The sequence below is a fragment of the Borostomias antarcticus genome, assembly GCF_949987555.1.
Source record: "Borostomias antarcticus genome assembly, chromosome: 5".
Lineage (NCBI taxonomy): Eukaryota > Metazoa > Chordata > Actinopteri > Stomiiformes > Stomiidae > Borostomias > Borostomias antarcticus.
The window spans coordinates 10643663-10666573 of record NC_140238.1 but is presented as its reverse complement, the minus strand read 5'-3'; the positions used below and the strand labels follow the sequence as shown (position 1 = coordinate 10666573).

General features: G+C 46.4%; 3 protein-coding genes across 4 annotated transcripts in view; 2 read left to right on the top strand and 1 right to left on the bottom strand.

The window, feature by feature from the left end:
• mipol1 (mirror-image polydactyly 1) overlaps nucleotides 1-11276 on the top strand; it is a 68022-nt gene extending 56746 nt beyond the window's left edge. Inside the window, exons 14-15 of the mRNA XM_084438753.1 lie at nucleotides 4066-4305; nucleotides 10495-11276. Of these exons, the coding sequence (XP_084294879.1) occupies nucleotides 4066-4305; nucleotides 10495-10561 (307 nt within the window). The 3' untranslated portion in view covers nucleotides 10562-11276. The remainder of the gene's footprint in view (nucleotides 1-4065; nucleotides 4306-10494) is intronic.
• A 5152-nt stretch (nucleotides 11277-16428) lies between these two features.
• foxa1 (forkhead box A1) lies at nucleotides 16429-19540 on the bottom strand. 2 transcript variants are annotated; one of them, XM_084437928.1, is made up of 3 exons: nucleotides 19413-19540; nucleotides 17323-18532; nucleotides 16429-16764 (listed from the first exon to the last, which is right to left on the bottom strand). In XM_084437928.1, the coding sequence occupies exons 1-3, from the start codon at nucleotides 19482-19484 to the stop codon at nucleotides 16613-16615; spliced, it is 1434 nt and encodes a 477-aa protein (XP_084294054.1). In that variant the 5' UTR covers nucleotides 19485-19540; the 3' UTR covers nucleotides 16429-16612. The 2 variants fall into 2 exon arrangements, with proteins under 2 accessions (XP_084294054.1, XP_084294055.1); XM_084437929.1 differs by lacking the exon at nucleotides 16429-16764 and having other exon boundaries at nucleotides 17043-18532.
• A 2317-nt stretch (nucleotides 19541-21857) lies between these two features.
• Nucleotides 21858-22911, top strand: part of ttc6 (tetratricopeptide repeat domain 6) — a gene marked incomplete at both ends in the record, with an annotated part of 32906 nt that continues 31852 nt past the window's right edge. Inside the window, 2 exons of the mRNA XM_084438893.1 lie at nucleotides 21858-21905; nucleotides 22232-22862. Coding sequence (XP_084295019.1) covers nucleotides 21858-21905; nucleotides 22232-22862 — 679 coding nt within the window. The remainder of the gene's footprint in view (nucleotides 21906-22231; nucleotides 22863-22911) is intronic.

Below are 22911 nucleotides of genomic sequence, written 5' to 3'. Positions count from 1 at the left end.
TCTGGCACAAACTAGAGCAGGAAGGTTCCCAGGTTCATACACACACACACACACACACACACACACACACACACACACTCACACACACACACACACACACTGCTCTCTCTTCCTCCCTCTCTTTCTGTCTTTCATACACACACACACACACCCACAGGTGTGAAGATAAGAGTGTACCTAAGAGCCATTATTGGTGTAATCATGTGTCATTCTTCAGGCTTTGTACAGTGTAGTTGTTGGGAGTTGACAGTTGTGTTCTACTTAGATAAAGAGAACATGTCATGTATGATACAGAGGTATCATTGATCTCTCTATCTATCTCTCCTCTCTCTCTCTCTCTCTCTCTCTCTCTCTCTCTCTCTCTCTCTCTCTCTCTCTCACACGCTCTGCTACTGCCCCCCCCTCTCTCTCTCTCTTATATCTCATAAACTGCTTTGCAATGTTTCCGGTGCTTAAATGGGTTTCACCAGTTCTATTGGGCTAGGTGGGGCTGGTGGGTGTGGTCACATCAGATAATCCATTGTGACACTCCTTTGGCTGCCCTTGTCCCCCCCCCCCCCGTCATCGAACCCCTGGTCACCCTCCTCAATATGTTTACCTTTCATTAGACAGAACACACACACCACACACACACTCGGGTTTACAACGGCACCTCTCTCACCTATCAATATGACATCAATTGATTAGCTTTATGTTCCTATGGGGGGGGGGCAGAGATCCCCCCTGGAAGTCATTAGCAGGTGAGCAGCTGATGGTGATGGATATGATGAGCTGTTGAGGGCTGTGTACACAGTCACTGACCCGCCTGGGGGTTGGGGTGGGGGGGGTTATGGAGGTTGGGGAGGGGAGGAAGGCTGGGGAGGGTCTAGGTAAGGACAGTCCATCCACGACTGTCAAAATAAATGATTCGTACTTTATGCTGATTTAAAGTGTTATATTACAGCAAGCATGTGTTAAGTCAATCAAAATTGACATGGGTAATGCAAGAGTTGTTCTAGTATAGACAGTAGCCTACTGTGTGTTTTGATGGCTACATATATTCATATTGTGAGGATCATATTATCCATTGGTTTGCAACCTTTTTTCTAGTTATGAATAATAATGAGTTGTGTTTTTTTTCTCTGGGGTCAATATGAGTGCTGTACTTGTCTTGCTGCGCTATGAATGGAGGACTGACAGCAACTCCCTTTTTAGAGCAGAGGAGAGAGAGGATGAGGAAGTACAGTAGTGAGGGAGAAACTTGTTACCCAAACTCATTTTTAATCAGAATGCACTGGAGAGCTCTCTCTCTCAAATATATTTTTCAACTGTACGTTGGGGGGTATCTCATTTGATTGTCCATAAATATTCAGTGGGATTGTTTTGGGTTAATAAACCCATGCGCTGGTGGATAGGCACGGTTACAGAACCAGACATGGGAGTACTGAAGGAGTTTCACTTCAAAAGTGAATAGATTCAGCCTGCTGCTGGCTCCTCAAAGTTCTTCCCAGTAAACTGTTGAAATGTGTGCGGTCAGTCTAAAGGCTGAAGCACACTCACAGAGCATGGAGGCTGGCTGGTCAGCACACCTCTCAGGACCACAGCTCTGTTCTCTGACTCCTTGTTGGAGAACATCTAGTTTTCACCTTCCAGATACTCTCTCTATTTCTCTTACCATCTCTCTCTCCCTCGTTTTCTCTATTTCTCTATCTTTCCATCTCTTTTTCTCTCTCTCTCTTTCTCTATCTCCCTTTCTCTCCGCTCTCCCTCCCTCTCTCTGCTCTCTCTCCCTCTCTTTGTCTCTTTCCTGCTTTTTCTCTGCTCTTGCTCTTTCTCCATCTCCATCTCTCCTTTTCTCTCTGCTCTCCCTCTCTCTCTGCTCTCTGTCTTTCCTGCTCTTTCTCTATCTCTGCTCTCTCTCTTTCTCTCTCTCTCTCTCTCTCTCCCTCTGCATCCCCCTCCCTGTGTGTCTCACCGTCTCCATAATGGATTCCTGTGACATTCTGCCGTCTTTATTGCCTCCAGATATTGTCTCTTGTAGCTCGGCCCGTGTTTGAATATGAAGTCGCTGCCTCTCCTCTCTGCTGCAGGCTGTTGATACAGAGAAACGCTGTCCTCTGTCAGGTAAACTGGAGTCAGGCTCTGAGTGTCTCGGGTCAAGCTGTCTGTCTGTTTGTGCAAAAGATGTGTGGCTCCAGCCGTGGGCGTGCCGTCGACAGCCGTCGACTGTGTAGAGCAGGGAAGCAGAGCAGGCCTGTCTGAACAGTAGAATCACTCATTTTAGTTTATTGTTGTTTTTTGTTAACCTTTATTTATCCCGGTAAAAGAAGCTTGAGCTCAAAGAGCTCTTTTTCGAGCAACACCTGACCAAAATGGCAGCATAAAATGCAACAACAACAAAAAACTACAATCAAAGACAAACCAGTATAGGACAGTCAGACAGAGAACAAAGAACATATAAACAAAAGAGAAGAGGAGAAAGATATATATATATATAGAATAACTTGCGGTGGTACGTGTGTGTTCTCAACTTCTCTGGAAATAAGTCTTTGTATAATGTATGTACTGCCATGGTGTGCTGGTTGGATTTTTAAATTGTATTTTGATTCTATCAATAAAGGTTTGTATAGTGGGTCACATCGCCTCACAGATCAGTATTGGTCCATTGTGTGGTTTTACTGTGGTCGGTGGCTTTAAAATCAGCGTCTTGCAAATGAACTTGGAAATGAAATGAACATGTATTTGAAGTGTGTTATACTCCGTTATTGAGCTGTACTGCTGCTCTGTTGGCCATGTATGGCCAGAGGTATAAAACACTGTTTCATCCCACTTGACTCTAGTGAATAGAGCGTATCTTTATTTCAACTCGTATCAGTGAATCAATCATATTAAAAATCATATCAGTGAGTCAATCACATTTAGAATCATATGAGTGTCAATTAAAGAATGAATCATATCAGTGAGTCAATCCCACTAAAGCTACTGTATTTACTAGACTCCTTTTCATACCCTTGATATAAACACATAAACTGTATAAAATAAATATATAAGTACTGAGGTGTATTGGTTATTGCTCTAAAATGCAGAAAATTCCAGCTTAAAAATTCCCCAATGTAGAAAATTCACTGGTGTATTTCCAGCTTAGGAGACACCCTCAACTCCAAGCTTTAATTTATTTATCTATCTTTAAAATTAGTTTGAGGGGGGAGAATATTAATTTGGCCCCTGTGACATTAGCGTTACTCAGGAGGCCATCTACAGTACTGTCTAAATCCACACAGTTCAGAGTTTCAGGTGATTAGCAGCTCTTTTGGTGTTTGTTCTTAGAACCTGTAGAATACATTGAGCAGATCCACTATGTAACACTATACGGACAGCAGATGGAGGCATAGACCGTGTTTCAAGAAGGGTACTACTGAAAGGACACAGTTGTGGATACATTTTAAACAAACAGTAGATTACAGTAGATTATCATACCGTCTTATTGCATGGTCTGTTTTCAATGTTGTTGTTTTTTTAGTTTTGTTTTTTTACATTGTCGTTTTCATTTTTGTCCTGCAGAAAGTTAAAATCGTTTGAGGTTCTGTTTATATTAACAATTTTAATAACAGATATTGGACGGGTTTCCCGATAAAGAACCTTCTTAAGGAACCCTTCTTAAGCAACCCTTTGTTCGGGAAACCCGGCCGTTTTACCTACAATTACCTAATAAATGCTTACATTTTCTACCAAAAAAAAATTATGATGGGTTTATTGGCCAGATCTATAGATAAATCTAAACTAGAAAAGCCCACTCCACTTACACATTCAACAAGTGTATATGCTGACGACATGCATCATGGGGTGGGGGACGACTGCACTGTGTACCTGTTTTTATAATTGCTGTAGCAGAGCCAAACAGCGGTCTACAAAGACGCAGTTTTGACAGAAGAGCTGAATCGCTTATCCCTTTCAATTTATTATTGCAATATTTCAATGTTTAAAATCGTCTAAAAACCTTGAACGTTCACTGTGATACATTCAAAATGGACCGTCATACCGGTCAAATGGTAATCCTGCTAACTCCTCCCCCCTCTCTCCCCCCAGCCTGCACCAGTCCCAGTGTGAGTACCACCAATCCGGCTCCTCCCTTGGCTCGCCTTCCCAGACCCCCCAGGTCGAGCCGGCCCCTGTGCCCAGGGACAGCTCCTCTCCCCTGGGCAGCCTGGCCCAGCCTGCCGCCCTCCTGGCCCAGCTCCAGCAGCTGGCCACCGAGCACCACAGCACGCAGGCCCGGCTACAGCTCAGCCAGCAGGCGGAGAGGGAGGCCAGCGAAAGAGTCCAGAAGTGAGTAGCTGACCACGGGCGGGCTGCATCCCGATACTCTTAAAACTCTCCTAGTGTTCTTTCTTGCTGCGTCGCTCATGCTCTCAAAAGTGGAGTGAAGGATGTTAGGCGATTCCTCTCCAATCACTTCACCCTAAACTCAACCCCTTCCCAAACCCCCTGATGTGGTCGGTTTGCGCTAGGACGGTGGCTGGTTTGTCCAGGAGCTAGAGCCCTCCCCATCCCAACCCTTCTCTCCCACCACCCTCTGCTTTCCTCGCCCCCCAGGTCCCATCCCTGCCTTACCAAGTCACCCCTCCTCTCCCCACTCTTCACAGGCCCCAGCCCCAACTCTGCCTCTCCTCTCCTCTCCTCTCCTCTCCTCTCCTCTCCTCTCCTCTCCTCTCCTCTCCTCTCCTCTCCTCTCCTCTCCTCTCCTCTCCTCTCCTCTCCTCTCCTCTCCTCTCCTCTCCTCTCCTCTCCTCTCCTCTCCTCTCCACCCCCCAGCCTCATCCCTGCCCTAGCAACTCCTCTCCCCACCCTGAACAAACAGCCCTGCCCCCCCCCCCATCATCTGTTTGCCTGCTGAATTACCAGGGGGGTGATGGAGAATAGGATGGGTTTGGGGGTGTGGGGGGTGGGGGCTGGGGAAGGGATTGGGTGACGGTTCTCAAGGCGTTTTGTCTTCCTCCCCCAACACCCCCCAACTTGGTTGTGAGGGTAGAGGGGTTGGTGATGTTGTATTCAGACTGTCATGACTGGAGGGGCTCCATCTTTCTGGAGTGATCTCACCGTCAGCCCCTCACTATGGAAGCGATCGACATAGACAACACTCCCTCTGCTATGGTCTCACTCTCTCTCTGCTCTCGCTGCATGGTGGTGCCGAGTGGAGGGGGTATTATGAGGGTACGGCGGAGCGGAGGGTGGTATTTTGAGGGTACGGGAGAGAGCAGGGGGTATTATGAGGGTAAGGGAGAGCAGGGAGTATTGGGGGAAGGGAGAGAGGAGGGGCTATTATGAGGGTCAGGGGGTGAGGCTGGGGTATTAAGAGGGCTAGAGGTAGAGGAGGGGGTATTAGGGGAGTTAGGGTGAGAGGAGGGGGTATTAGGGGGGTTTGGGGGAGAGGAGTGGGTATTAGGGGGGTTTGGGGGAGAGGAAGGGGTATTAGGGGGGTTTGGGAGAGAGGAAGGGGTATTACGGGGGTTAGGGCGAGAGGAGGGGGTATTAGGAGGGTTTGGGAGAGAGGAAGGGGTATTAGAGAGGTTAAAGGGCGAGGCGGAGTATTAGGGGGTTAGGGCGAGAGGAGGGGGTATTAGGGGGGTTAGGGCGAGAGGAGAGGGTATTAGGGGGGTTAGGGCGAGAGGAGAGGGTATTAGGGGGGTTTGGGGGAGAGGAGGCGGTATTAGGGGGGTTAGGGCGAGAGGAGAGGGCATTAGGGGGGTTAGGGCGAGAGGAGAGGGTATTAAGGAGGTTAGGGGGAGAGGAGGTGAGAGAAGGTGGTGGAGGCCTGGAGGGGTGAGAGAGGAGCAGTAGGATCTGAGGCGCTCACACCGACCGCCAGCTGAACTTGGATGGATCGCCCTGGTCCTGGGGGGGTGGCTGCTCTGACGCGGGCCCGTCACACACTAGTGTGAGAGGAATGCAGGGGGGAGAAGAGTGTAAACACACACACACACAAACGCTCACACACACACACACACACACACACACACACATTGAGAACATGCACATGGTCTCCCTCTCTCTCTCTCTCTCTCTCTCTCTCCCTCCCTCCCACATAGACACACCAAAATGTAGAGGTCTTCTCTCTCTCTCACACACACACACACACACACACACACACACTTTGACAAACGCTCTCACACACGTTCTTACTCACACACACTATGAAAAAACACGCACACAGACACACACACACCTCTAGCCCAGGTCATCCCAGCCTGAGGAAGCGGAGAGCCGTCGTCAGAATGTGACACCTGAGTGTTGCCACGGCGGCCACGCTGACAGGCCGGCTGGCTGGACCTCCGATGACTGCTGGAGAACACCTGAGGACAAAGACGGCTTTCACAGAGGAGAGGAGAAGACACGAGGGGAGGGGAGCAGAAGATAGGCGGGGGGAGGTGCACTGTAGGGGTGAGGAGTTAAGGAGGAGAGCACGAGAGGAGGACTGCACGCGGGCGTGGCCTCTCATCCATCACCCCCTGATGCAGTCCTGTGTGTGTTGCTACCTCCGCCCCGGCGACAGCGCTGGACGAGAGGCTATGCTTTTGGTCGTGTCATGCTTTTAGGGCGCAATCCTCATTAGAGCGGAGGCTCACTTGGCTCACTAGAGTGGACGCGCGACTTGAATTGCATTCCTTTGCGAGTGAAAACGAGTGCTCATTCACATCCGGATATCACTGCGCCCTGGAGGTCATGCGCCCTCGAGAGCCTCAGCTCTAATGAGGATTGCGCCCTAAAAGCATGGAATCGTTTTTGGTGGCATGTGTTTGTTTGTTTGTTCGTTCGTTGTTTCTTTAGCAGGATTACGCAAAAACTACAGGACCGATTTTCATAAACCCTGTGGAGGGGTGTATCATGGTCCAGCTTAGAACCTGTTAATTTTGGAGTGGATCCAAAATCCGGCCGGCTATTCACCTCCATTCATTTTTGAGTGAAAAATTCCCACAATTCATTGTCAATGGGGGGAATTGAAACAGCCATATCTCGTCATGGGAAGGTCACTGAGGCAGGACATTTGGACTAGCAGAAAGCTCTCTACCTAACAAATGCAGCAATGCCAAACATGTCCTGCTCGCACACACAGTCACGAAATGCATTTGTGGGTGGATGTCTGTGCTCTCCGAGCATCATTTCATTGTTGTTTATTGTAGTCCATGAAATAGACATCTTTAGCCGCTAGCCCTCTGTTTACCTAGTTGTTGGTTCACGACTCACTAGGGAACTGTTCAGATGAGAATGTTGCACAAGGACATTTTCATCCCTTTCCCTAGCCAGTCTGACAGACTTCATCCAGTGTCAGCCTAGTGTTCCATGCTGCAACTCACCACCTCTCCTAGTCAGTCTGCTACTGTACATAATATAACTCACCTCCTCTCTCCTAGTCAGTCTGCTACATAATATAACTCACCTCCTCTCTCCTAGTCAGTCTGCTAGATAATATAACTCACCTCCTCTCTCCTAGTCAGTCTGCTAGATAATATAACTCACCTCCTCTCTCCTAGTCAGTCTGCTAGATAATATAACTCACCTCCTCTCTCCTATTCAGTCTGCTAGATAATATAACTCACCTCCTCTCTCCTAGTCAGTCTGCTAGATAATATAACTCACCTCCTCTCTCCTAGTCAGTCTGCTAGATAATATAACTCACCTCCTCTCTCCTAGTCAGTCTACTAGATAATATAACTCACCTCCTCTCTCCTAGTCAGTCTGCTAGATAATATAACTCACCTCCTCTCTCCTAGTCAGTATGCTAGATAATATAACTCACCTCCTCTCTCCTAGTCAGTCTGCTAGATAATATAACTCACCTCCTCTCTCCTAGTCAGTCTCTGGTCTCTCTTCTCTCCTCCGCATCGAAGATGAGGCTGTTGTTTAGGAGTTCATGTGAGCTTCGTGTTTACCGGGCTTTATTGCAGCTATAATTGTTGGTTTTGCAACAGAGTGAATCTTAATCAGGATTTATGTTTTCCCTGGCCCCTCCGCCGCGTGTGTGTATCCGGGTTTACCCAGCAGCCTCTGTCAACAGCAACGTCCAAATCCCCACCACCAACATCAGCGTAACTCGGACACACACACACACACGCACACACACAGAGACACATAAACGTGCACACATATACGCACTAACACTCACATAAGCACGTACAAACACACACAGATACGCACCACACACACACAGTCGCTGGACACACTAATTGTGAACGTGACAGAGGAGCTAATGCATATATTTAGACATGCAGTGAGGCCTTATGCCATGTACACACAAAGGGATCCGGGCGCGCACGTGTGTGTGTGTGTGTGTGTGTGTGTGTGTGTGTGTGTGTGTGTGTGTGTGTGTGTGTGTGTGTGTGTGTGTGTGTGTGTGTGTGTGTGTGTGTGTGTGTGTGTGTGTGTGTGTGTGTGTGTGTGTGTGTGTGTGTGTGTGTGTGTGTGTGTGTGTGTGTGTGTGTGTGTGTGTGTGTGTGTGTGTGTGTGTGTTTTGAAAGAGAGCAGCGGAGGCCGATCTCTCACTCGTGTTCATGTGAACCAGGATGGTTAGCAGTGTTTGAGCATGTGTCAGTGTGTTTTGGTCTGTGTGCCTGGCCTGAACATTTAGCCGCAGTGACCTTACCTAAACATTAGCAAGCCTTTCTGACCAATTTTATCTCCCCATTGCTAACATGTTGATCAACACCAAGCCCCCAGGGTTCGAACTCAAAAGTGAAGCCCTATTGAACCACGCCATCTTGGCAAATTCCGCGTCGTTCGACGCATGTCCGGTGACTTTTGTACTTGCGCAGTTGTGCTTTTCTAAATCTATCCAGTTCTATTAATACATCCATGATCAACACACACACACACACACACAAAACCATCTGATCTCATACAGCTAGGAAGCGAGAGAGCATGCCAAATCAACAGTCGAGTCAGACAACTCATTTTGAAATTTGGGTGAACTGTTCCTTTAGCCCTCAAAATCAACTGATCTTTTCAGTCGGGGTGCTTCTTCCCCCTTTCGCGTCGCATTCATTTCCATATTTCCATATATCCGGGTGTCACCGTGGAGCTGAAGCCACAGCTGAGACGGGGATAAGCCGCTGAGCTCGGCCGTGCTGCGTCTGTCTCCGTGGCGGCAAAGAGCAGAGCCGTATTCCAGGACTCGCACGCAGCTTTCTGCTCTAATTTCATTTTCAGTGGGAGGGTCCCCACCCCCCTACCCCCCCTGCAAGTGCTCTGAAGTTTTTGATTTTATGGAAACGGGATGTTTGCACATGACGAGGAAAACTTCTCCTGGCTGTTAGAACGCACTCCGTCAATTATTGGAACGTTGTGGTTTTTAATTTGGCTCCCTCTCTCTCTCATCATCTCGGGATCTTCTCCTCACTGCACTGGAGGGTCAATTTCCTCTCCTCCTTTATTTCATTCTTGTCAGTTTCTCCCCATCCTCCTCTCCCACCGATGGCACTCCCGAGAATCCCATTTCACTGGGATTTAGCTCCTTATGATTTCCTCGTAGTGATTTTATCGCCAAATTATTTTGTCATTGAGAGAGATAAATGCTCTTGAGTCGTGAGAGCTGGGATGTGGTTTTTGGGTTAGCCAAGGGAATGGAAGGTTCTAGAGAAAAGCCCCTCTCGGCTCAGGCTTCAGGTCCTGGTTTCTGGGCCTGTGAGACGGAGGTGTGTGTCCTCAGACCTGCCATACTGTACAGCAAATGATTGTTGTGTGTTTTATGACCCTGGGTAGGAGAGTGGGCGTTACTCTATTTAGTCGACCTTCAGCACTGAATTACTGTCTTTTTAAATAACCAGGTTTCATAATAGCTCTGTCCTACAGCGACAAGCCCGATAAGAAAACAACAACCATTGTTTAATTTTCTGTGGAACACATTTAGTCTGGTGATGAATTTACGTTTCTGTTCTTGTCAGGGTAGAAATTAGCCTGGCTAGCTGGAGACGGCCACAGGCGGTTTTGGCTGACCTCTCCAGTCTCGTTTCCACAGGACCAAATAAAAAGCAGTAATGTTCCCTCCCTCCCCATCCCTCGCTCTCCCGCTCCCGATGCATTCCTCCCATCCATCAATTCCCTCGCTTCTCTCCAGACTGTCAGGGAATCGTTTGCTTTCCTTTTTCCTCCACGAGGACGGCCTGTGAGCCGCTCCACCTCTCCGCCCGCTCAGGACACTACAGCCTGTCAGCTCAGAGAGACGGAGGGAGAGAGAGAGAATAACATGGCTGTATTTTAAGGATGTGTACAGTGGGGTTTGGCCAGGCGGGCGTCTGGAGGGCCCTCTTTAAGTGGCCCCTGCATCCTGCTGCCTCTCTCTGGGTGACTGCCCTCCACAAGCAGCCCCTTGTGTTTGGGTGTGTACTAACTAAGCCAACTGCATGGGGGAGTTCACTGTCTCCTCTTCATCTTCCTCTGCTGCCTGGCTGTGTAGTGTACTAGTCAGAAGATGAGTATTGTGCTGAAATGCTCTCCCCCTCTCTCCATCATCTTCTTTGGCAGGTTGGAGCGGCTGGTCGAGGTCTTAAGGAAGAAGGTCGGGACGGGGAGCGTCCGCACGGTCATCTGAGGGGGGTGTGTGTGTGTGTGTGTGTGTGTGTGTGTGAGAGAGAGAGAGAGAGAGCCGCCACCTCGGCCCAGACCGGCTGGAGCGACCTGACCGAGGGCCGGTCCACATCTGGAGAGCAGGCGGCGCTGGTGTGGGAGCAGCCGGTCCCGGACGGAGCGTTTAGGGCTGAACAAACAGCCAGCCCTAACTGGGCAAACAGTCGTTAGAAGTGCTGCTCTCAAGCCCCCCATTCCAGAGCCGCGCTCCCAGCCCCACCGTCAATGTTTAACCACTTGGTTGTTGTCGCTAACTGACACATCTTTTCTCTCTCTCTCTCTCGCTTGCTCTCTCGCTCTTTTTCTCTCTTTCTCTCTCGCTGGGGTTTCAATTCAAAGTGTTTTAAACTGAAATATTTGTTTTGCTTTGTCGTTGTTTTGATTTTCACCACCCTCGTGAGTCGAGTGGCGGGTTGTGTATTTCTGGTGCTTTGGTGTGTTACAAGGGGAGTGTGTTCTTGCAGCCTTTTATTTTGAACCAGTGGTGATATTGTCAGATTGTCAGGAATGTTCTGTGTGTCACAAAAGGCCAGTGCTGTATTCTCGGGATGAACATATCTAGAATTTTTATTTTGGGGGGGGGGGTCTGGAATTCAGTGGTTTCAAACTGCATTATAGCATCAACCACTTACATCTGTTACAGTCAGTATTGCTGTAATATTTTAAGGACCAATTTTTGTTTGTGGTGTTTTCTTTATTATGTAAAAATTAAAACACGTAACACACAATATCCATGTTACTTAATGCTTTTCAATTGCATTCTATTTTCACCTAATCTAGAGTGTTTGATGAAATTATAGCAAAAATATATGTGTAAGTTTATGGCACCATCTCGTTTTTAAAAGGTGCAGGGTTCTCTTAAATCTGGTCTAGTACTGTTGATCCCTGTTCTTAATGGAAGATAAAACTGTTCTTAGCTCTTGTATTTATTTAAGGTTTGGCTCCAACGTGTGCTAATTTAGAGAGGTTCTTAAAGAGAGAGGGGGCGACTACCTCTGATATTAATTTTGAAAGATCCATATGACAAATCTGTCTAAATTGCACAAAGTTATCTCCCACGGACTCACGGCAATATTAACTTTTTGGAACAATTTAAAGAAGTTCATTATATCGTGTATTTTTGTAACTGCGTCTCCTTCAAATACTGCTGTATTTCTGTTGACTGACGCCTGGCTGTTTCAAAATGCGTAATGCACATATTCTGCAGAAAAACACTATGTGAGGTGATAAACCACTGGTTACAGCGTCGTTAATCTTGAAAAGCTTTTACTTTTTGTGCACAAATTTCGATTCTCCTGCAGCCCTCTTTTCCAACCTAGGCCTACTCTCACTCCCCCAGTCAGGCTTTGCATACTGATAATTAACAAACACCGAGGGCCAGAGAGATCGGGCGACCTTTCCACAGTCCACACACCAAACAATCATATCCGCATCGTTTACGTTTTCTGTTCCTGATATTGATGCGGTTGACCCTCGCGAGCACCGCTGTCCCTCCTCCCGCCCGTCCTTCAGTAGAAAGAACGGGGCCGCGCGGGGGCTTGTGTACCCATGCATTATCGATTATGTACTCTGAAATGCGCCGGGTGCACTGTGCCCTCGAGTTGCTGCAGGCCGGAGACAGGAGGCCTTGTCTGGGCAGGACCCGCCGCTGTGATTAGATCCCCTCCGGTAAAGTACAGACACCCTGACAAGCTCGTCGATGCCTCGCGCGCTAGTAACCGTGGAGATCTCACAACTTGGGTGTCCTCGCGCCTAATCCCACGAGGTCCAGCCCATGTATGTTTCTCGGTCAGATAATCCGCCTTGTTCTAAATACGACGGCTAAATCTTCCACTTTGTTGAAATCTGAAAACTTTTGATATCCTTAGTTATCCACAAACAACCGATCCATAGTGGGTAGGCATCAATGATCAATGGGCCGCATACAATTTCCTATTTTTTATCATGCTATTGACGTGATTTCACAATGACATAGACCTTTGATCTTTCTCGCAGCGTTATTTTGTGCGTCTAATTCATTGTTTCTCCTGCCTCGCAGTGGAAATGATTGGGCCACATCACCGCGTGCATCAAAATATAATTTGTGAATCACAATTAGGCTAGGCTTCTAACGTTTATTTTGAAACCCGATCGCAAGATGGCACGACTACAGAACAACTTTTTATAGGCTTTAATTAAAAGCCTGCTCTTTCCAGCGGGCCGCGGCTTGAATGGCCTGCAGAGAAAGCATGGCTGATCCTGTTGCTATAACGACACCAAATATTTCCAGTCCTTTTCACGATAACGCACTCCATCTATCCATCTAGGAAGACATTCTAGGTACTCTATTTCCACTGATGGAACTTGAGGCTGATGGATAAAAAAAAGAAAGCCTATGCTAGGCTTATATCAGACACATTAGCCTAGCAAATAGTTAAATAGTCCTAGGCCTACATATAATAGCCTAAGGTTTATCCCACAGCACAACAATTAACCGAACAGTACACCGTAGGCTATTCTACAATCGTTGTGAAAGACTTGTAACCTTGTATAAATAAAGGATAAATAAATATAGCCTATATGAGACTAATTGTCTATTTTCTTGATTTCTTTGAATCTGACTGGGAAATGATTTAGGCCTAACAGTCCTAAATGTGTCGATTGCCAAAATAATATAGCCTAAAACAGTTAATAGGCTAAGGTTATAATGTAGGCATAAAGGCCCTAATATCAAAATATTAACAAAATTCCCCCTCGCGTGCCCTACCTACGCCATCTAACCTTCTACCACAGCGTATAGATATTATAGGCCTGTAGTAGATAATAGGCTATTAGACATTCGTTTAGATTTTTCCGTTACCCTGAAAAGCAACAACTGAAAAACAAACCCAATCCCTTCCTCCGGCCTCTGGTGGGCTTTAATGAAGACGCAGAGCGGGGTCCGCAGGCAGGCGAGCCCCGGGACCACCAACCTAACATGGTCCATGCATATTAGAGGCTCACAAAGCCCTAATAAAGTTCTTCCGTATAATTTTTAATGGAAAACCAGCTGCTTCTAAAGCTGATTTCGGATAGAGATCTCTCCCTCTTCTCTCCCTCACCCTTTGAAAAGCCCCCTTCTTTTCTTTCGTCTGTGATTCTGAAGGGGTATTGCTTTGCTCTTTTCGTTGGCCAAGCACAATTGTGTTATTGGAGATAATTAATTCAATCCCCATCAAAAGGTATTAGACGCGCCTCGGGCCTGTAGTGGCTTTCTAAACTGAGAATGAAAGGAACGAGAAGAAAGATCTACGGGTAGGCTCGCTGATGGCCGCTTTTGATGTAAAGGGGCTGGCGCATTGTTGTCGAAATTGTAGTCCATACGGCTGAAGAAAGCGCCACCGCTTTTGATGGGGTAACGAGAAATGCCACATAAGTTGGGGATACAAGGCGCTGCTGAAACCACGGGGCTGGACGCTGCCCGCTGATAACATATGTCACACATTATTAAAGGTTGGTCGACTTCAACTGAGCTTTGGACTATTCAGTGTGAGAGCGGGGCAGGGAGTAGCCAAACCAATTTAGAACTTTATGGGCTAAACATAAACGAACAAATACCAGAGAAAACGAGGGCATAAAACAATAAACTGATAAGACCAATAATAAACGGATTATAAGTGATACTTAGGCAATAATAATAATAATAATAACAATAATAACACCAATAATAACACTAATAGGCCTAATCATAATAATGTTGATAATAGGCTTGTAACCTACTAATACAACTAATGATAATACTATAATTAATCATAACGGCTATTAGGCTACACGGCCTAATCATAATTTAGCCTTTTCAAATTAACCAATAGCATAACACACCTCAGACGGTAGGCCAATGTGCTAAATTGACCCTTGCAAATTAATCTAATATTTATTTCTAACTTGCATTCTGAATGATTGGCTACCGTAGTGACATCTACATTATAACGATGAGACAGCAGTTTGTCAGCTGCTAAAAGCAGATAAATCATTTTTAAACATACGGCATTTGTTTTTGACTTAAGGTCTCTGTCTTCTCTCCAGGAGGAATGGGCTAGTCCGAGTGGCCGATCAAGGTTTGATCCTCTCTACCGATGAAGTGTAGGCCTGTAGAATAGCCTAGCCTACTACCAGATTGAGCCTCCGTGTCCCTTGCTGTTTCACTGTCGACACTGAAAAGGTTTCCTCCATACTGGATCGCTGTCTGAAAAGCTTCTCTCAACAGCTGGGCAAACTAATGAACACGATCTTTGTCCAAAGTTCAAAGATTTCCTCATAACCGTGGAGTGTGGAGTTTTATGCAATAGGCCAAAGGACGCGAAGCTTGGAGCTCTTTTTAGTAAAGTGTGAAGTCTTTGATAGCCCCTAACCCATTCGCCTGCATTAGCTTAGGTTTTGTTTGATGGTAGCGTTTGATTCTTCAACTAAACAACACCGCCCTTAAAATAACTCAGCCGTTGGAATGTTGGTCAACAGCAAACAGTAAAATGCCAGATAAGGCTTGGAACTGAAAAGTCACAAACGATTTTAGATAGCTAGATCTCTGTTCTTCGAATAGCCTACTCGTTTTGATGTTGTTCAACATTTAATAGACTACAATAGGCTAAAGCTTATCAAATTGTCATTTAGAAAGTGAAAAGATCAGAATAAGATGTTATTCAGTGACGAAATGTGGCAAGATACTTTTTTCAATTCCATTAGCCTATATTAATGTATACATTTTAATTAAATTATATTGCAAAATAGTATTCAATGTTTACATTTTCAATTGGTTGCTTGGCCTAGGCTGATATTAGGCCTGATATTATATTAAATAAACATTTAAATTTGTAAATCTTTTGTGCACGACCATAATTCTACATAATAAAATCCGATTTAATCGGAGAGGATTGTGGAATAAAGTATTAATAAATAAATAAAAGTTAACAGTAGCCTATCGAAATATCTGGAATATTGTGCGGTTAATACAATCCCATGGCCAATATCTCAAATTTAAATATTTTGTCTCAACAAATTTAAAGTAACCAAAATAAAAAAATATATCGCCAGTCATTTTTATCAGGACTATAATGTAATGTTAAGCTCTGGTTGACCTAAATATGAATATACTATTATTTGCACTACAGACGAGGAGTGCGCAGGGGCACACGGCGCATGTCTCTAATGTAGATAGGCTTATTATTTAAAAAATGTTATTTTAGATTTATTCTTGAAAGTAATCGTTTGAACATGTGAATATAGCCTAGTGTATTAAGTCAGTTTGAAATTGAAATTTGTTTGGAGAGCACAGAGCTTTCAACCTTGACTCCTCGATTTCACGACGCTCAACTCAACTCTCCATTTTATTTGCGTATCAGGGGGCAATTGCATGATAATTAAACACATTTCACGGTTACTAAGCCAAAATGCGTGTCTGCAAAAAAATACGATCAAAGTAAAATCTGTTCAGGTTCACGAGCTCATCGTGTAGGCTCATCATGTAGGTTACGGTTCACAAAAAGATGCTTTGGCCTTTCTCTGATATTGTTGAAAATCCATTTACAACATGCCCGAGTCTTTTATGAAGGAGGGCTTTGCGGCTATATTTCTGTTAGATTTGGCTTTGCCCTGGCTCCTTGATCAACCGCGCCTCAACCCAAGTGCGTCAGGAGACGAGCGACTCTGAGGAGACCATTTGATAGGTTATGAAAATTGATTCAAAATCAAGAGGCTATTGTAGGCTATAGCCTAATATGACTATTACACTTTTACGCATCGGTTTACCGGATTAAACAATAATTAAGCAGGACCAAAAAGGACGGATGAAAACAGAGCTATTCGATGCATGTGCTTTATGATATACAACTGTAATTAGATGTTTTATAAATAATAAGAAAATATCGAAATATTATTTGTGAACTATAATTATGACCGATACATTCACAATTGGATTGCACTCAATTTTCGCATGCATGACGTGCGTAAAAACATATAATTCTAGAATTAACATCAAGAATTACAACAATCAGTGAATAAATTATATTTGTTTTATTTGAAAATTAACAAGAAATAAGTTAAGAACATGCAGAGTCATCAAAACCAACAGGGAGAGACAAAACGTTGACAAAGGCTGCACATACAAACCACCCATTCTTCGGCTGCTAAACGCCACAAAACACTGGACCGTCTCTGTGTGAGGAAACACACCTTTATTCAGAATGCATTTCCGCGTGGATTTGAGATTGTAGTAGCCTACAAGACTGGGTTGTAAATATGTTTGTCGGATTTGTAGCAAACGAAACCAAAGCGGTGCGTAAAATGACAACGTCCATGTAAAAAAAAAAAAAAGAAGTACGTCCGGGACGGGACAGCAGGCGCGCGCTTCACCTGCGTTACCACTGGCCTTCATTCATGCACATTGTAACACATGGACATATTCATAGTGAGGGACTACAGGTTTGGGGGAGTACAACGTTATTTTACAGGCTCAAAATTGTTTTAAATACACTAGCAATGATTTACAACTGGATATACAATCATTCAATGATAACACTTTACAGTATATGCCTATTGTATTTAGGATACTCATACACATTCTTCTTATACATTAAAGTAACAGTCCTTATGCACCAGGTGCATGCAAAAATAAGATAAATGTGTTTTTTTTCTGTCGTCCTTCAGTCGAACAAGGTAGAAATGAGAGGGTATACTACTAAGAGGTGTTGAGGACGGGTCTGGAATACACACCTTGATAGTATGAGGCCTCTAGTGCGGACGGGTCCATGCTGGCCCTGCCGGCCATAGAGGCGCTGCCAAGCGGGAGGCTGGAGGACATCCCTGAGCCGTAGGAGGAGTACTGCAGAGCCTGCTCGTACGCTTTCAAGTCCAGTTTGTGCTGCTGCTCCGAGGACGACATTAAATTATTAATTGAGAACGGGTGGTTAAAGGAATAATGGGGGTCCCCCTTTAGGTGCAGCTGAGACTCGTGCGCCATCGAGTGTGGAGGCAGGGGGAGGGAAGAGAGGGAGGTGGCCGAGCCGGCAGCGGGGTGGAGGGGCGGGCCGCCGCTCTTGAGGTCCGAGGCGCTGGTGGCGCTGCTGCGGTGGTCCAGGCCGTGCGGGCTGGAGGACTGGTTGGAGGTGGAGAGGGAGCTGGAGTCCATATGGCCAGTCTTGGTGGCGGAGCTGTCGCTCTGAGGCGAGCCCGACCCGCCGGCCTGCTCTCTCCTCTCTCCTTTGCTGGAGGATAACTTTTTGTCACATTTAAATCGCTTCTGTCTGCGGAGGTAGCAGCCATTTTCAAACATATTCCCAGAGTCGGGGTGCAGGGCCCAGTAGGAGCCCTTCCCTGGCTTGTCGGGGGACCTAGAGACCTTGACGAAGCAGTCATTGAAGGAGAGCGAGTGTCGTATGGAGTTCTGCCACCTCTGCTGGTTCTGTCTGTAGTAGGGAAACAGGTCCATGATCCACTGGTAGATCTCGCTGAGGGTGAGCATCTTGCTTGGCGCCTGCTGTATCGCCATGGTGATGAGTGAGATGTAGGAGTAGGGGGGCTTGGCATGCGGGTAGCTCCTCCGGAACGTCTTGTTGTCCCGTGCCCGGTTGAGGGCGGGCTGGCTGTAGGACATGGGGCTCATGGTCGGACTCATGCTGGCATATGGGTTGAGGGCGCTCATCGAGGCCTGCTGGGCCGACATGGCGCTCATGCTGGACGGGCTCAGGGCCGTGCCCATGGCGGACACCCCTCCGCCCATCCCGTTCATGGCACCGGTGGCGCTGGGGGGCATGCCCGCCATGGTCCCAGGGCTAAGTCCTGTGCCCAGGCCCGGGTTGGCATACGACATGTTGAAAGAGCTGGAGGTCATATTTCCACTTGTGGACATACCCATGTAGCTGTTCATAGTGTTCATTGAGCCCAGTCCTGCGTTCATACCACTGTTCGTCATGGGCGAATAGACCTGAAATCAGATGAGGGAAAAAGTTATGACTAAAATTGATTTGTTATTGAGACATTCAGGATGATAATGTATATTTCAAGAGGCCTATAATTTTGCTGATTAATCATTTCATAAAAATAAAACAATCGGTGCCGTTCATGATAATAATTATTCATGTGAATGGTCAAATTATAATGAGTTGTGGCAATAACAAGGCCTACTAAAATATTCCAAATTAGTCGGTAAGCATCCATTCCAAACGACTGCTATGTATATTTTTAGCAGTAAAATACAGTAGCCTATGGCCACGCCAACCAAGGAAAATGAGTCCCTCATAGTATTCATGGAATCTGCTGCTGTCTCTGAGCCTCCAAATAAGGTCGATCTTTTAGAGATAAAGACTGCAATCCATGTCTTGTCCTTGCGCAAACACGCAGGTCAAACAAAGTGCATTATCTTTTGGGGTCAAACAAACGAAATGAAATTAGACGGAGAGCATCTTACTCGTACCGTAACTTTTATTGGATTGTTAAACACAGAAACCAACACCCACCCCCTGACTACATGTTGGTAGTTGACTAGCCTACACTCAAGGCCAAATCCAATTAGAAATCCATGTGCGTAATTCGTCTTGGCCATTTGAAGCACATCATTTTTGTCGCTACACTTCTACGTATCTAGTTGAAAGGTGTATCTGAAGTTATACAAATAAAGCCATCGGCAACTGCTGCTACCATGCAAGTCTCACGTCCCCACAAGGCGACAGGTAGCCTAAAACAAGCTCCACACAAATGCCTCCATTGTCACATTTACAGAAGGTAGACTAAACTAGTGACTCGTTTGCCACTTCATTGTTTTTTTCTATCCAGTCAAATGGAATAAACCCATAAGAGACACCAACCTCCTGTGCGTCATTGTAGTAGCTGCTCCAGTCTGGGGTATCGTGACCTTCCATCTTCACAGTGCCCAGCATTCTGGTCCGGATCCGCAGGGCGTCAACATGCAGCTCCGCAGAACCCAAGTTTAGCAGAAAATGTATCCAAGAGAACGCAGCTCTGTGACTGGCTGGCTGGCGGCTGGAGGGGTTGCTAGAGTAAACTGAGGAAATGTTGCATGTAGTGTGACCTGTTACAGATCTTCCCCTCGGCTGTTACGTCGACGGTACAACCCACTTTCAGTGTTCATTTCCCTGGCTCTTTCCCCCTCTGTAGGCGAGCGTCACACCTCTCTCTTGTTCTCAGATCAACTGCGTCTTTGGTGAAATAGCCAAGTTAAGTCAAAAGGTTTTTGCCCCTCCCTGCAAGGTGTAAACAAGCTCGACCAGAAAGCAGGACTTGAATGAGATCAAACTATGGCATTCAATCATTGTTGGACATTTACGCATTTCAAAGGAATTTAATGGATTAATAGGCATTCAGAGCCTGCGTAAAAATATTAGGCTGTCCAACATTTGGGCTACCTCTGAAATAAAGTACGCTATTTCACACAAAGGAGAGAGGGCATTGAAATGTCGATTTGTCTGTTGATGAAAGAAAGCGCGCGCCCTGCCTTAAGATCTTAATAGTATAGACTATAGTGATAACCTAACGTTGCGTTCAAAGGACTGTCTACGGATTGTACAGAATTCAAAACGTTCCTTAAATGATTCTTCAAATTCACATCTTATTATCATTATTAACCTATAGTAACAAATGAACGTCTCGACCAAAGGGTATAGTCAAGAAGCTGATATGTTTCAATCTAAATTATTTACCGTAATGACCTAAAATCATGCAGTGTATTTTGGTTGTTCAAATGTTGACGGATTATTTATTTATCGTTGGGCTATACTATATTGGTCTACAGTCATAACAATCGCATTTAGCCTATTGTGGCCTACATGCCCGTTTTATTTGAACGTAAACTCGACCAGGGCGCAGGACACCTCGCTTTGATTGACAGATGAAGAGTCAACATGCATGAGAGCACTATCATCACCTCCTCTGTTAGCTGCACACGGGCTCGCGGCTCCTTCGATTCTGACCCCGTTAATGAGCGAATGACACCGATAATTACCCCTTTACACCAGGATTATCTCTGGTTGATCTGATCTCCAACACCGGAAGGGAGAGAAAATCGATTTGTTCAGGGCGGATTAGAACGTCCCACAAAGCAGGAGAAATTAGATTCGCTGCATTTCAATTCTGATGTGAAAAACAATGTCTAGCATAGTTTGATTAAAAAAACAAATTTGTTTCTTTGGGAGCAATGCTTTATCAAAGTGCGTGAATGTCTGGAATAGAGGCCCATGCAATTAGGCATACAGCAAATAGGCTATAGGGCCTACAATTTAGGCTCAGACACAGGTTGGAAAAAAGGGTAGAAAAATATTCCAGCGAGACGAAGGAAAATAGCCTACATATTTAGGCCTATTAAAATAACAAAATTTTTCTTCATATCCACTCATTTAATAACATAATCTAAAACTGTAGGCTATACAGGCTAAATAAGAAACTTTATTTAGGCTACAGACTATTTTTAACAATAGGCTACAACAATTGGATGGATAATCGAATCTATTATTCAAGACAATTATCTGAAACAGAATTCTTCCACCTCTACTGGTAAAAAATAGGAACGTAGGCGTTTTTACAGCAATATCTCTAGCCACACAACTATATGATTAACCAGTCCCAGCTCAGTCCAGTCCGGACCCACGTGGTGTCTGTGTTGTCCCGCCTGCTTGTCTCCTTTGGTTGCTAGGAGATTTTCCCGGCTGCCGAGAAGAAATTGTAAATGTCAGGTCTTCCAAAAAGTTTGCCAACAATGTTGCTATCTTTCTGTTTAACCGGGAAATGTATTAAATGACAATATAGCGTTGAATAACTTATTCGGATATAGAAACACGTTTATTTCTTTTAAAAGCGGTGACTGGCTGCTCTGGGTTTCTAACGGCTTGTTTGGGTAAGCTTGGAAGTGTCTGTTTGTTAGGCTACTGGTAACATAGCTAACGTCTAATGAAATAGGCTAATACAGGCTATCTTTCTATATTCAAAACGTTGCTTACATTATTAGGAACAAAAATAAAAGTGTCAGTATGTGGTAATCGATGATTAATATATGATCTCTTTCTTATAACAGTGTATTTTCTGTTTCTATGTACTCAGGGCAATAGCCTAATTCGTTAAATCATCCATCCATCCACTGAAAACCATCCTTAGTGACCATGCAGAGGGGCAGAAAGCTGCTCAGCTGCAGTGAGGAGCAGAAGCTAAGGAGGGAGGTGGAGGTCTTGAAGAGAGACTCACACAGAGACATCTTGCAGAGGAATCAGCCGTTCTACGACTCCCACTGGAACCCCAGCGCCATGGTGATGCCCCCAGACTCCCCCCACACCCTGGGGTACTCAGGGCAGGTAAGGAACCGCAGAATCTTGACCCAGACTCCCTCCACACACTAATGTCTGCAGTGTTAGGAAGCCTCAGGTACCCTGACTCTAACCCCAGACTCTCTGGCCAGCCACCAGACCCGACCACCAGAACAGGAGATGTCAGGGAGGGGAGGGGTTCATTAATTTCCTTACCTGTCAGGAGTTCTTGCTTCCCCGACTTAACCCACACAGAGATAGCAGAAACAGAAAACATCAGAGATGATCTTCACTCATTTATAATTCCATTCTCCATTCATTCTTGATCCCTGACCTGTTGTGCGGTCAAATCTGTCTGTGTCATATCCCTGTAGATGAACCTCTCTACCTCAGCTGAACCGCGCGGGCAGCCGAGCGCATCCAAGATGGCCTCCCAGTCCAGCAGCCCCGAGGAGTTTCACGCAGAGCTACTCCGCTCGCCTCCGGCCTCCCTCCCCCGGAGCGCCACCCTCCTTCCGGAGCTTTCCAGGAGGAGGTCGGGGGGCCGGGAGAGAGGACTGACTGAGGCGAGGGAGGCCAGAGACTCTGTGGGTGCGGAGGTCTTCCCTGGACGGCAGCCCGGGCCCAGGCCGGCCATAGCCCGGCTAGCAGGGACCAGCAGGGTCATCTCCATGTCCCAGAGGCCCCAGCCCCCCTCCAAGCCCCGCTCAGAACCCCTCGCCACAACCACCAGGACGACCGCCACGCGCAAGACCAGGAAGCCTGGGGCCCGAGAGGGGGGCCAGGAGAGGGGCGCGGCGGAGAAGAGGACCCCCGACAGACGACGAGCTCCGAGGGCCACCTTCCAACGCGGCTCGGTGCCCGGCAGCTCGGACGTCAGCGAGGACTCAGAATCTGACCAATCGGAGGGCAGCTACGTGGCGCGGAGGGCCAGGAGGAAGAACAAGAGGAGGAAGCAGAGAGACGCTCGCCCCCCAAGGACCTCCCTGGAGGAGGAGGGGGGCAGTAGGGGTCAGGGAGGAGGAGGTGGGGGCGGTACCCGGACCCCCAGGAG